This window comes from Ochotona curzoniae, unplaced genomic scaffold (genome assembly GCF_017591425.1).
Source record: "Ochotona curzoniae isolate NIBS_2020 unplaced genomic scaffold, NIBS_Ocur_1.0 contig_1, whole genome shotgun sequence".
Lineage (NCBI taxonomy): Eukaryota > Metazoa > Chordata > Mammalia > Lagomorpha > Ochotonidae > Ochotona > Ochotona curzoniae.
In genome coordinates, this window is record NW_024464918.1 from 3,393,376 (window position 1) to 3,406,137 (window position 12,762).

Below are 12,762 nucleotides of genomic sequence, written 5' to 3' on the forward strand. Positions count from 1 at the left end.
TCATTCTCTGGTTCACTCCCCAAATGCTTGCAATGGCCAGAGCTAAGCTGAGTGGCTGTCATGTTTGCAATGGCTGCGGGCTGGACTAGGCTGATGCTGAGTCCACAGCTTCTTCTGGGTCTCTTAAGTGAGCTCAGGGACCTAAGCACTTGGGCAGTCGCCCATTGCTTTCCCAGGCATGTCAGTAGGGAGCTGGATTGCAGATGGACTCATTGGTTCTCAGCACCCATCTAGGATGCTGCTGGCAGACAAAGGTTTAACCAGCTACATCACAACAATGACCCCACTATACTCATTTTCAGTATTAGTTCAATACATGTTTACTGAGTAACTCCTATGCATCAGACATGTAAGAGAAAAGCAGTAAAATTCCTGCCTTTACAAGGTTTTAAACAGCTTAATTCCAGTTATGATAATCATATACAGATAAAATATTATGTCAGATGGCTAAACATACTATATATACATATACACATACTTTATATATAAAGCATAAACCAGTGAGAACAAAGTGGAAGTTCTGGGATGGATGATATTTTTTCTTTTTAAATTTTCTCTGATTTTATTCTTTCATGAACTTAAAAAGTTATTAATTTTATTCATTTGACAGAGAAAAAAAGAGCTCTCATTTGCTGGTTCAGTCCCAAATGCTTGGGAATTTAATCCAGCTCTTCTGTGTGGATGGCCTGGGCTCAGCTCCACGCACCATTACCCAATGCCTGTCAGGTATGTATTAGCAGGAAGCTGGCATTGAGAGCCAAGCTCAGATATGAACTCAGAAATTCTGGGCTGGGTTATGGATACTCAAACTGACATCTTTTTTTTTTAAAAGAAGATTGTATTAATTTAAAGAGACAATAACAAACAGAAGAAGATAGAGAAAGAAGAGAGATGTCCACTAGTTCATTCTTAAAATGGCTACAGTGACTACAGATGGGGCGGCAGAAGCCAGTAGGAAAGGAAATTCATATGTCTCCTATACGTGTGGCAGGGGCCGAATTTATTGGATCATATTCCGTTGCCTTTCCAGGCACATGAGTAGGGAACTGGACTGGAAGTAGAGCAGCTGACTCTAGAATTGCTTCTCTGATATGGGATGCCAGCATTGCAGGTTGTGGTTTGAACCACTGTGTCACAATATCAGCCCTGTAACTGGCTTAAGATGGGCTGGGCCAAATGCCTGCCCTGATGTTATTCTTAGTACAGTGGTCAGGGAAGGTCTAATGGGTAGGGTGATAAGTTCCAAGTCTGAGGGGGAGGGGTGTGAAATATGTACAATTGCGTATCTGTCGTCACTTTAAAAAATTTCCTTGTATTTACTGGAAAGGCAAATATACAGAAGAAGAGGAAGGAAAAACAAAATGATCTTTGTTCCACTGGTTCACTCCCCAACACGGAGGCAATCCCAAAGTAGGAGCTTCTTCTGGGTCTCTCAAATGGGTGTAGGGTCCCAAGTTGGGCCACCTTCTGCTGCTTTCCCAGGTCATAAGCAGTGAGCTGGATGGGCAGTAGAGCAACTGGGACACAAACCAGCACCCTATGGGATCCTGGTGTTTGCAAGGGGTGCATTTCAGCCAGTTGAGCCATTGCACCATGCCCTGTAGTCACATTTTGTATAAATACTTTATGGATGAAGAGTCAGCACTTTGGTTCAACTGGCTTATCTTCTACCTACAAGTGAGGGCAACTTCTACGAGCGCCGGTCTGTGTCCTGCCTGTTCTGCTTTCTATTCAGCTTTCTGTTTATGTCCTGGAAAAGCAATGGAGGGTGGCCCAAGTCCTTGAGACCCTGTTCCCACAGGGGCAACCCAGAAGAAACTCCTGGCTCCTGACTTCAGAGCAGCTCAGCTCCAGCCATTGCAGCCATTTTGGAAGTGAACCAGTGGATAGAAGATCTTGCTCTATCTCTCCTTCTCTCTGTAAATCTTTCCAATAATAATAATAAAGAAATCTTAAAAAACAAAAACCAAAAACTTCACAGTTGAAATGTTCTGTAATTTTGAAAAATGAAAAGTAGACCACATTCAGGGTGGAGGGTGATTGAAAACAACCATATTCAACCTGATCCTGATGGGTTACCACTCAGAGATTTCCCTGAGCCCCAGGTCTGATGGAGGAAAGGAGGCCACAGTGAAAGGCAGGAAGTTGTGCTCTCACACTGCTGATGTTTTGCATGGAGAATCTTGTTTTCTTATTCTTGGTCCATTTTATGCTACTCAAGTGACCAAGTATACTAATAATGAAATGTGGTCCTTAAAATTCCCAGGCATTTCAAAAGCAGAGGAAACCTAATCTAACTGTCCAGTCAGCTCCCAGAATGCAGTTCCTAGCGAGACAGACTGTGAACTGAATCTGCACAGAAGTCAGTCAAAAAAAGCAGCTTCAGGTCAATTCCTCTTTTGGGAAGCAGGCTGCTCAGGCACAGAGCAGTCTTCAATTGAACAGGGAGGTCAGTCTAGTCCATTAGCAACACCAGTGATACATGTCAACCCCCCCAATGGCACAGAAACAGAAAAGACTGTCACACCGGGAAAGAATGCTTAAGATAAGCGCCCTGGGCTGACCAAACTGAAGGCAAGTAGTCAGATGCTTCCTGAAAGGAAGTCTCCCTCTCCCCAGACATGGTTTCCCTGAGTCATGTCTACTCCACATTAAGAGTCAGACCTTCAGGAAGGAGAATATGGATGTCAGGGTTTGACAGGAAGACAGAGTGGGGGAGAAGAGGAGTCATTTACCTGCAGTTTATCTTCATGGTTTGTATGAGTGTTAGAGAGATGCCTGAATTCCTGAGTCAGGCGGAAACAGTGCTTTACATGTTCTGGAGACACAAAGTCTTCTGCTACTTTTATGCAACTATATAGATTGTGAACCTGGGCAGGGAAAAGTCCAGAGGGAAAACAGTAGCATTAGGGCTTCAGTAACACATGGAAATCATCCATGATGCAGTAATAAAAATAATAACAAAATGAATAAATAATAACAAAAATCATTAAATGAAAAATCATACATTAAAAATTAGTATTTTCACAAAGAATGGCTGAAAAGATACATAGCGGATTACAAATAGTAGCTATCTTGGGCAAGGAAACTAAATTGGGAAGCAGTCTCAGGAGAATGAAACAGGGTTTGGTCTATGCAGCCAAGTTGGGACTTTTTTTTTGTGATAAACCCTTTATTTTCCAAGTTGGGACTTTCAGTTGCTTCTGTCAGTTTATATTGCTTAAAATTTTTACATCAAGTATTTAAAATTATAAAGGGGGACTGCAGTACCATCACAAAAAGAACTGCATTTGTAAGAACAATGAGAGTAAACCTGGCCAGATGAGACAAGCAGAGATAAGGAAACCCACATAAGAAGCTGTTGAATCCAATCCCCAAGATGGAACTTACCTGGTGGGGTGCTCCGGCAGGTATGAAGACAGCATCACCTAGGAACTGCACAATAGCCCAGCCTTGCACACCATACTCCTCATAGAGTCGCTTCCGGAGGGTCTGGTCCAGGTACCAGCTTTGGTCATGAATTGGGTCATGATCAGGGGGATTCTCTTGACCTTGTTCTTCTCCAACCTGAAGCCATGATTGAAATCCAAAACCCAAAAATCACCACAGTGGTCCACAGTTACCCACAGTTTCCTTTACTGTGGCCTCAGCTACCCATAGTAAACTGTGGTTAACTGTGGTCTGCAAATATTAAACAGAAAATTTGAGAAATAAATAATTCAAATGATTTCTGTTATGCACAGTATGATCAAAGTTTTACAGTGTCCAGCCCCCTTCAACCTGGAACACGGATCATCCTTCTGTCCAGGGTGTCCATACTATCTGCAGTGCCTGCCTGCTAGGTACTCAGCAAACATCCTAGTTATCAGATTGATGAACTCAGTTCTGCAATGCTTAATTTTAACTAATCATTATTACTTAAACAAAATCCTCAAACTATAAGAATAGTAAAGATGGTAATTTGGAAATGCAAATTGCAGCTGTAAGTGAGGAGATGAATGTACAATAAAATGACATGAGAGAGGTGGCTAGAGAGGGAGGGTTAGAGGGATGCATTCATGTAACTGATATCATAGCATCTTATTATAGTTGTCCTATTTTATTGCTGTTGTTACTCTCATACTGTGTCTTGTTTACAAATTAAACTTTAACACATATATGTATAGAAAAAAGCAGTATATATAGGGTTTTGTTTCATCTGCACTTTAAGGCATATGCCGCAGGTCTGGGAATGTATCTCCCATGGATAATGGAAAAACTATGAATACATAAATATTAACAGCACAAATCTAACTTGCTGCATCTATGTTTTTAATGGTACAAATTTTCTGCTTTATCCTATCCAACATCCTCTGGGCAGTTCAATAAGAGGCACGGTAACTAGCAGGTTTTAATGCCAAATGGTTCCACATGAGGAGACAGGTTACACAGACTGACTCAGCCTCCATTCATTACTCTGGGAACATACCTTTCGAAGCAGCTCTCGTATCTTCTCAGCATCCTTGGCTGCGTAGATGTGCCATAAAGCACCTGGCTTCTCTTTTCTATCATGAATCCTCTGCTTTGTCACCTCATCAGCATCTCCCTCATCAATTGTCTTGAGCACCTCTAAAACAAACAAAGTGACATCTTCAATGCAACCAGCTACTTTAGTATTTGAGTAAAGCCAAATGTCCAATTCAAAGAAACTCAGTCTCTCCTTTCCTCTGTCTCTCTGTGAAGTAATAACACAAGACAGAATCAAAGACTCAAAGCTCATGTTGGTTAGATTTCATTCACATAGAAAGAACAACACTAAATCTTCCTTGCTTATTGAAGATTCAGTATTTCTGGAGGCATAGTTTTCTTGTTCATGTCCTGGCTGCCCTGCTTCCCCTTAAGCTCCCTGCTTGTGGCCTGAGAAAGCAGCAGAGGATGGCCCAAAGCCTTGGGACCCTGCACACATTTGGGAGACTTGGAAGAAGGTCTAGGCTCCTATCTTCAGATCAGCTCAGCTCCAACTGTTGTGGCCATTTGGGGAGTGAACCAGCACACAAAGATCTTTGTGGGCCCAGCACAGTGGCCTAGTGGCTAAAGTCCTCTCCTTGAATGGGTCGGGATCTCATATGGGCGCCGGTTCTAATCCAGGTGGCTCCACTTCCCATCCAACTCCCTGCTTGTGGCCTGGGAAAGCAGTCGAGGAACGCCCAAAACCTTGAGACTTGCCTCCATATCGGAGACCCAGAAGAGTTCCTGGCTCTCAGCTTTGGATCGGCATAACATCAGCTGTTGCACTCACTTGGGAAGATCGTCCTCTCTGTCTCTCTTGCTCTCTCTATACATATCTGACTTTACAATAAAAATAAATAAATCTTTAAAAAAAATCTTTGTCTCTTCTCTCTGCCTTTACAATTAAAAAATAAAAAAAATTTTTCCTTAATTTCCATAATGAACACATATTAATTTTTTTTATCATTAAGGCTTTTTATTTTTAAAAAGATTCATTTATTTTACTTGGGAAGGCAGATGTACAGAGACAAGACAGAGAAAGATTTTTTGTCTTCTGGTTCACTCCTTAAGTAGTCACAAAGGCCAGAGCTGAGCTGATCTGAAGCCAAGAACCAGGAGCTTCTGGGTCCCCCACTTAGGTGCAGGGTCCTAAGGCCCGGGGCCATCCTTGACTGCTTTCCCAGGCCAAGAGCAGGGAGCTAGATGGGAAGTGGGGCCGCCCGGACAAAAACTGGTGGCCATTTGGGATCCCAGTGCATGCAAGGCGAGGACTTTAACCGCTATGCTACCGTGCTAGGCCCAAAGATTTATTTACTTTTATTAGAAAGACAGATTTACAGAGTGATGGAGAGACAGAAAGATCTTCCATCCACTGGTTCACTCCCTGTAATGACCAGAGCTCAGCTGATCCAAAGCCAGGAGCCAGGAGCTTCTTCCAGGTCAGCCACGCAGGTACAGGGTCCCAAGGCTTGGGGCCGTCCTCCACTGCTTTCCCAGGTCACAAGCAGGGAGCTGGAAGTAGAGCAGCCAGGATATGAACTGGTGCCCATATGGGATCCTGGTGCATGCAAGTCGAAGAGTTTAGCCACTAAGTTGCTGTGCTGGGTCCCCCTAATTCTATTTTTTAAAAAATGATTTACTGGGACCGGTGCCATGGCCTAGTGGCTAAAGTCCTTGCCTTGAAAGCGCCAGGATCACATATGGGGACCGGTTCTAATCCTGGCAGCTCCACTTCCCATCCAGCTCCCTGCTTCTGGCCTTGGAAAGTAGTCGAGGACGACCCAAAGCTTTGGGACCCTGCACCCGTGTGAGATACCTGGAAGAAGTTCCTGGATCCTGGCTTCGGATCAGCATAGCATCAGCCGTTGTGCTCACTTGGGGAATGAATCATCGGACAGAAGATCTTCCTCTCTGTCTCTCCTCCTCTCTGTATATCTGACTTTCCAATAAATAAAAAAATCTTAAAAAAAAATTTATTTACTTATTTTAAGAACAGAATTACAGAGAGAGAGAGAAATATCCATCTTCCATTTGCTGATTCATTCTCTAAATGACTAAAATGGCCAGAGTTAGGCCAGTCTGAGGTCAAGACCCAAGAGCTTCTTCTAGGTCTCCCACGTGAGTTCAGGGACCGAAGTAATTGGGCCATACTCTACTGCTTTCCTGGAGTATTAGCAGGAAGCTGAATAAAAAGTGGAGCAGTCACTCAAAGTGGTGGCCATAAGGAATGCCAGTACCATAGGAAGTGGCTTTACCAGCTATGCTATAGCATTAGCCTCATACCTATTAACTACAACAGCGAGAGCAAGAATAGTATGGCCAACCATCACTTTGATGTTTCACTTCTGTGCAGGTGATTTGGCTTCCTCTTTTGTTACTCCACAACTGCTCTGGCTGAGGCACAAAGCAAAGGAACTTGCTAGTCGATCTTCATTCCTATTGATAATGCTACATACTCAGTGAAAAGGGCAGCCTTTTCAGAAGCAGAATAGCTATGTCAAAGATATGTAAGTGGTGATCTTTCTCATAGAACCTCAATTTTCTAGCAACTTTTTTTTGTGCACCAACTGTAATTATTAGACCTGGTAGAAACGTAAGAATAAGCCCTTGGCTCTCACTGAGAAGAGAGACTCAACTCTATCCTCAGGGCAAGCTTTACTATCTAAGAAATCATACCTTCATCATGTGCACCCTCCCCGATGGGGATCCCAACATACACCATCACATTTACAGCATCAGACACATCCAAGTGAAGATTTGTTGTGCCAACTCTTCTATCTTCTGCTGTTATCAAGCCTGAAGGTGAAAGGAAACATGCAGGATGAGAGGGCAATGTTCTAGCATCTGAACAGACTCAGAATGTGCTCAAGGCTGGTTTTAAGTGGGTAACATTTGGAATGAAATACATGTTTATCAATAAGTCTTTCTCATCTCTTTTATACTGTTGCAGATTGATTTCTAACTTGGTTGGTAAAGCCATCAGCTTTGTCCACGAAACCAACCCACTTCTCCTAATCATCTTTCCTTGCAAAGTAAAAAAGGTTGGGCAATAGGACACTCAGATGCAGCCCACTTTGAGTACTTAGGTCATTACTGCATTTCAAAAGGCTCTGGCTAGGGAACATGGCAGTGAGTTTTCTTCACTGTTGTTTTATCAAGTCTCTTAGGACTAAGAATGTGCCTCCCTGGGTAGCATTTTTAAAGACATGTTCTAACTCCAAGAGAATTACCACTTTGTGGACTGGGCCCATGTGGATGTTACACAAGACAGTGTGATCAAAGCAAACACACTCTAAACCACCCTGGATAGTTCTAGCTTCTCCAGTACCTTGCCCTCAATCACCTCTACTCCTGACCCAGACCATAAATCACCCTTTGTAACCAAAACGAGAATGACAGTCCCCAAAAAGGGCAATTCAGACCTCTCCGTCATACCATAGGCGTTGTACATCTTGGGTCCCAGATCAGGTCTTACAAAGTAGCTGGGCAGCCTAGAGGCCAGATTGAGCCTGCCATCACGTTTAGTATATTCTGGCAGAGGAAGGTTTTCCATCAGATCTTCAAACCTACAAAAGGGCAGGAAAGATAACTTAGTTTGGGACAGGTAGAGAAGGCAAGGTGGCAAAGTTTTGCTTTTCTGTTTATTTTGTGATAACTGCTGGAGCCCATTACTGTAGGTCACTAACCTTGTTGGCATCATGTCTCGAAAATCTTCCCCAGGAGGCCAATCCTTTAGTTTAAGCACCATTGGCTGTCCATCTTCTGATCTCAGTCGTTCTAGAAGACAGACAGAACTTCTACAAACATGTGCTGCATTTTGCCTGATTTTGAATGAAAAATCTTAGGAGACTGAGTTCTTACTGAAGATGTGTAAAGTTGCATATAGCCTGCGTTAGGTGAGCTTTATTTTTCTCATCCATTGCTGCTTTTGTACTTGACAGGGATTCTATCACCTCTCCCAGGGTCACCGTGGCATCACCTGTGTAAGCCCAGCCTCACTCTGGGAGCTTTGACTGCATCAAGCTACACTGTGCTCAGCACCAAGAGACAGTGCTCTTCAGGCCAAGAAGACATAATTTGTTACTCCAATAGTAGGGATGGACATACAGATGTTTCCTTCCCATTTTGCCTTTACTAAACTAAACAGCAAAGCTACTCACTGCATATGATCTCAAAGCCGTCCCAGAAGTCCCGAACTTTGACGTCAGAAATTATAGCGCAGTTCCGGCAGTTTACCAAGTCAACATCCTGGTCTCCAAATTCTTGGCTAAAGGCTTCTGGTTTCCAGAGTTCAGACTTGAGTTTCTTATGTACCCCTGAAACCAGCACTGGCTGTGGAAATAAAAATGTCCCAATGAGAGTAGGAACACTCTTGGCTCTATGGCTAAGCAACAGAATAGGATGGTTTCCTGGTGATCTCTTCTCCACAAAGATCTACTATTGCTTCCCAGGTTTATCATTTATGGATTCCAACAAGTCAGCTAACAAGAATGGAACTAGCTTCTTCCCCTTTTTTTCTTTCTTATGTAACTGTATTGGTTTTATTTTTATATTTTTTTCCATTTTTATCCTTAAATTTGACCCTGGTTGTCAGGCTATAGAACTTGTTTCTTTTGCCCTAGGAAAAGGTAAAAAAGCTAACAAACCAACTTTGAGAAGACTTCCTTACATTGAAAATGATAAACTAGTAATCTCTCCCTCCCTAAAGCACCTGTTAAATGATAAACATAAAGAAGAGTCATCAGCACATCATCACAACGTTTACCCATAAAAGCATCACCCACTTCTACTCACACCCTCACCCTATCTTATATCACACTTAAGAATGGCAGATCAACAGTTAACAGGAGCCTCTACTGTCTTTTAAGAACATGACAACTCAATTTAGAAATAAAATAATATACAATGCATTTTTAGGAATCCCTCTAACTTAAAAAATCCAAGAAATATGAAGTATCAACCTATTAATAACAAACTTGCCATGCCTTAGTGTATCTCTGGCAAGAAATCTCCCAGAGATCTGGAATTATCCGGGTAGCAGTGGCAGGCAGGCAGCCAGCTAGGAATTATCCTTTCTCCCTTACCTGGCCTTGCTTCCAACACTCACGGAAGATTTTCCAATTATTCTTGTTGCTAGGGTCATGGAGACACAGGAGTCTTCCATCACAGAGCCAGGAGTGTGAAGTATGGGGGTCTAGCACATTCAACCCCATTACCATCTCCTTCACTTCCTTTTGGGTATCAGTCAAGTTGCAGGCCCGCTTTGAAGCATCTGAGGTTTTCTTATTTTCCACCACTGAGGCAATTATATGATCAAGAAAGTTGGGTAGGCTGGCTTTGTTCTTCACTCCCTGCCATACACAAATCCATCAGGTCAACCTTGTACTTTCAAGGTTGCAATAACGAGAAGTTCTCACCAAAATTCCACAAAAGTTATTATTAAATTTCACAAAAGTTATTATCATTCATATTTAGCATTAATTTATGAAAGAAAGTAGAGAAAGATTCTTTCCTGCTTTAAAGATTTGAGACATAAGGAACATGTTTCCTGTTTAGCCATATATTAAGTATATTAATTTAGACTCCAGAGATAGAAAAATGGCTTAACTGAGTAAAAAAGCTTATTGAGTTTGAGAGTTCTAATATTTTTCTGACCAGCATGCCTAGAACTTCATTCTGGTATGCCATGTGATGGCAGGGGCCCAAGTACCTGGGCCATCTTCTACTGCGTTCCCAGGCGCATTATCAAGGAGCTGGATTGGAAGTGGAACATCCATTTCTAACTGGTGCTCCAATGTGGGATGTAAGTGCTACTAGCGGTTCTTAATCTGATACTCCACAATGCCCTTCCCCCTAATTAAAAGTCTGTCATTATTAAGAAAATCAACTGGGCTATGTAGTAACTTTTCAGATAATGACTGAAAAATGTCTTTTACCAATTCCCTAACATAGACACAAAAGGATCACTCCTTAGAATGATTTCAAACATTTCTGAAATTTAGCATGAGAGATCCTGTGAATTTGATAATTCCCCCACAGATCCTCTAACCCCATCGTGAAATCTCTGGGGGTGTTTGCATGGGAAAGCACAAAGGCTGGAGCTGTAAACACTTACTGTCGAAGATGTAGAGAAGACTGGGGGGAAAGGTATGCCTGCATCCAGGGGGGTTTGAGGAAGCTTTCCGGGTCCAGAGTGGAGGAGGTCTCGAAGGCTAGAGCCTTCAGTTTTATTGTTAGAGGCAGTGGAACCCAGTAACAGACTGTTAAAAAGCTTTGGAGTCAACGGAGAGACCTTTGCAGTAGAGTTGAAGGAGTCCAGCCCAAAGGGTGAATGAGACTCTTTATTGAGCACCGACCTCAGGGACCCTGCCTCTGTAAAAACACAAGCAGGAACAACAGCATTAGGTACGATAAGCAATGCCCAGGGTGCCACTGACTCCTCAAACTCAGTCACGGAGCAAGAAGAGGCACTTTCTTCTCCCCTGCCCTACAAACCATAGATAGTTTGTCTGAACCAAGCCTACCAAACTATAAAAATGGGACATTTAATGGCCAAGGAGAAAGGTTACTACTTTTCCCTTTTATTCCCAACTGCCTTTCATCTTCCTCACTAAGAGTGTTTTTTCGAGTGTGTCTCTGGGACCAATACTGAAATTATCCAGAGTGCTTGTTAAAAATGGAGACTGCTGACTTTAACAGATTCTGATTTAATAGTGTGGATGCTACACTGGAATATGAATTTTCAATATTGTTCCCTATGGTTCTTGTATCCAATGAAAACTACTGTCCTTTTTAAAAAGATTCATTTTTTTGGAAAGGCAGATTTACAGAGAGGAGAGACAGAACAATCTTCCATCTGATGGTTCACTCCCCAACTGGTCACAACAGGCAGAGCTAATCTTATCTAAACCCAGGAGTTTCTTCAGGGTCTCCCATGCCGTTGTATGGTCCCAAGGCTTTGGGCTGTCCTCTATTGCTTTCCCAGGCCACAAGCAGAGAGCTGAATGGGAAATGGAGCAGATGGGATATGAACTGGTGTCCATATGGGATTCTGGCGCTTGAGGGGGAGAATTAGCTAATTGAGCCACTGTGCCAGGCCTGAGAACTACTGTTCTAAGTCTGGTTCTCAGCCTTTGCTGTATGACAGAATCATTGGGAAACTTTTAAAAACCATGATCAACTCTGATTAAGGACACCAGGAGTAGGACCCAGGATGTACGTTTTGAAAAAAGCCCCACTTTTAGAAAGAAGTTAAAGAGATTGCTTTATTTTATGCAATCAGCCAGAGAAACCAAGTGGTATGTTTTATAAATGGGGATGATAATATCTGAGTTAAAGAATCCCAGTAGTCTCACCCACTGACAGAGCAGAGGATTTTGCTTATCTCACCTTTAGTTTCTTCTTTAGCTTTCTGAGTTGCTAAATCTGCCAACCAGTGCAGGGCAGAGGAGGGTGGGGCCATGTCCGGACAAGGAGGCCTGATGGCTTTTAGCTCACTATTGCTATTTGATGTCGAACTGTCTGCTTTCAGAGGCTCTTCAGATCTGCTGTCAGAGCTGTCCGCTTTGGGAACCTGGTCGGGCTCTGGAGCTGTTACTGATGCAGTTCCTCCTCCGCCTGAAAAGGTAGTTTCGTTTCCAGAAGAGGCACTAGGGTTGATGCTAGGAAGCTAGGGCAGAGAAGCAAATGCGGTTAGAATGCCCTTCTTTGGTATTAGTGGTGGTCTCTGACAGTAAATGGGTCTGGGAATCCAAAAATAGCCTATAAAAATTCTTTCATTCATTTTGGAATTGAGCCTTACAATGTGCCAGAAACCATACCAAGTTCTGTAGAAGGAGCAGTGAACAAGAACTTAATGTTAATAAAGATTTATTTAACATGTCTGAATCTTCTATAATGGCAAACTGGAGATTAAAATAACCTCACAGAGCAGTTGTGAGGATTAAATAAGACAGTACATGCAAAGAACTTAGCACAGTTCTGGCATGCATAAAAGGTCAATAAATGTTTAATACTATAGTACTGAATTTTCCAAATAACTTGCTCTAATAGGTCAACTCTACTGAAAATACATCTCTACATCCCTCAGCAGTAATTTCTGTGTTTGTAGTATTCTAGAAAAGCCGTGAGTGTTAACAGCTGTGTGTATGTTTTGTTTGTTAAAAGACAACTGCTTATTTAAGTCAGGATAATCCCTGTATGTGACAAAGCAATGATACTGTGGCCTAGTGTGTAAAGCCACTGCCTATTCTACAGCATCCAGTTTGAGTCCTG

The 12,762-nt window shown here is 42.5% G+C and overlaps 1 protein-coding gene across 3 annotated transcripts in view; it reads right to left on the reverse strand.

Annotated features, from left to right (window-relative positions):
- KDM3B (lysine demethylase 3B) overlaps positions 1 to 12,762 on the reverse strand; it is a 64,757-nt gene that overhangs the window by 2,075 nt on the left and 49,920 nt on the right. For 2 of the 3 annotated variants that reach the window (XM_040978867.1, XM_040978696.1), the window contains exons 14-23: positions 11,878 to 12,157; positions 10,604 to 10,860; positions 9,573 to 9,839; positions 8,649 to 8,820; positions 8,175 to 8,265; positions 7,924 to 8,054; positions 7,165 to 7,284; positions 4,469 to 4,608; positions 3,391 to 3,567; positions 2,736 to 2,870 (exon numbers count right to left, since the gene is read on the reverse strand). In XM_040978867.1, coding sequence (XP_040834801.1) covers positions 2,736 to 2,870; positions 3,391 to 3,567; positions 4,469 to 4,608; positions 7,165 to 7,284; positions 7,924 to 8,054; positions 8,175 to 8,265; positions 8,649 to 8,820; positions 9,573 to 9,839; positions 10,604 to 10,860; positions 11,878 to 12,157 — 1,770 coding nt within the window. Of the gene's footprint in view, positions 1 to 2,735; positions 2,871 to 3,390; positions 3,568 to 4,468; positions 4,609 to 7,164; positions 7,285 to 7,923; positions 8,055 to 8,174; positions 8,266 to 8,648; positions 8,821 to 9,572; positions 9,840 to 10,599; positions 10,861 to 11,877; positions 12,158 to 12,762 lie in introns of all 3 variants that reach the window. The other variant, XM_040978774.1, reaches the window with a different exon arrangement.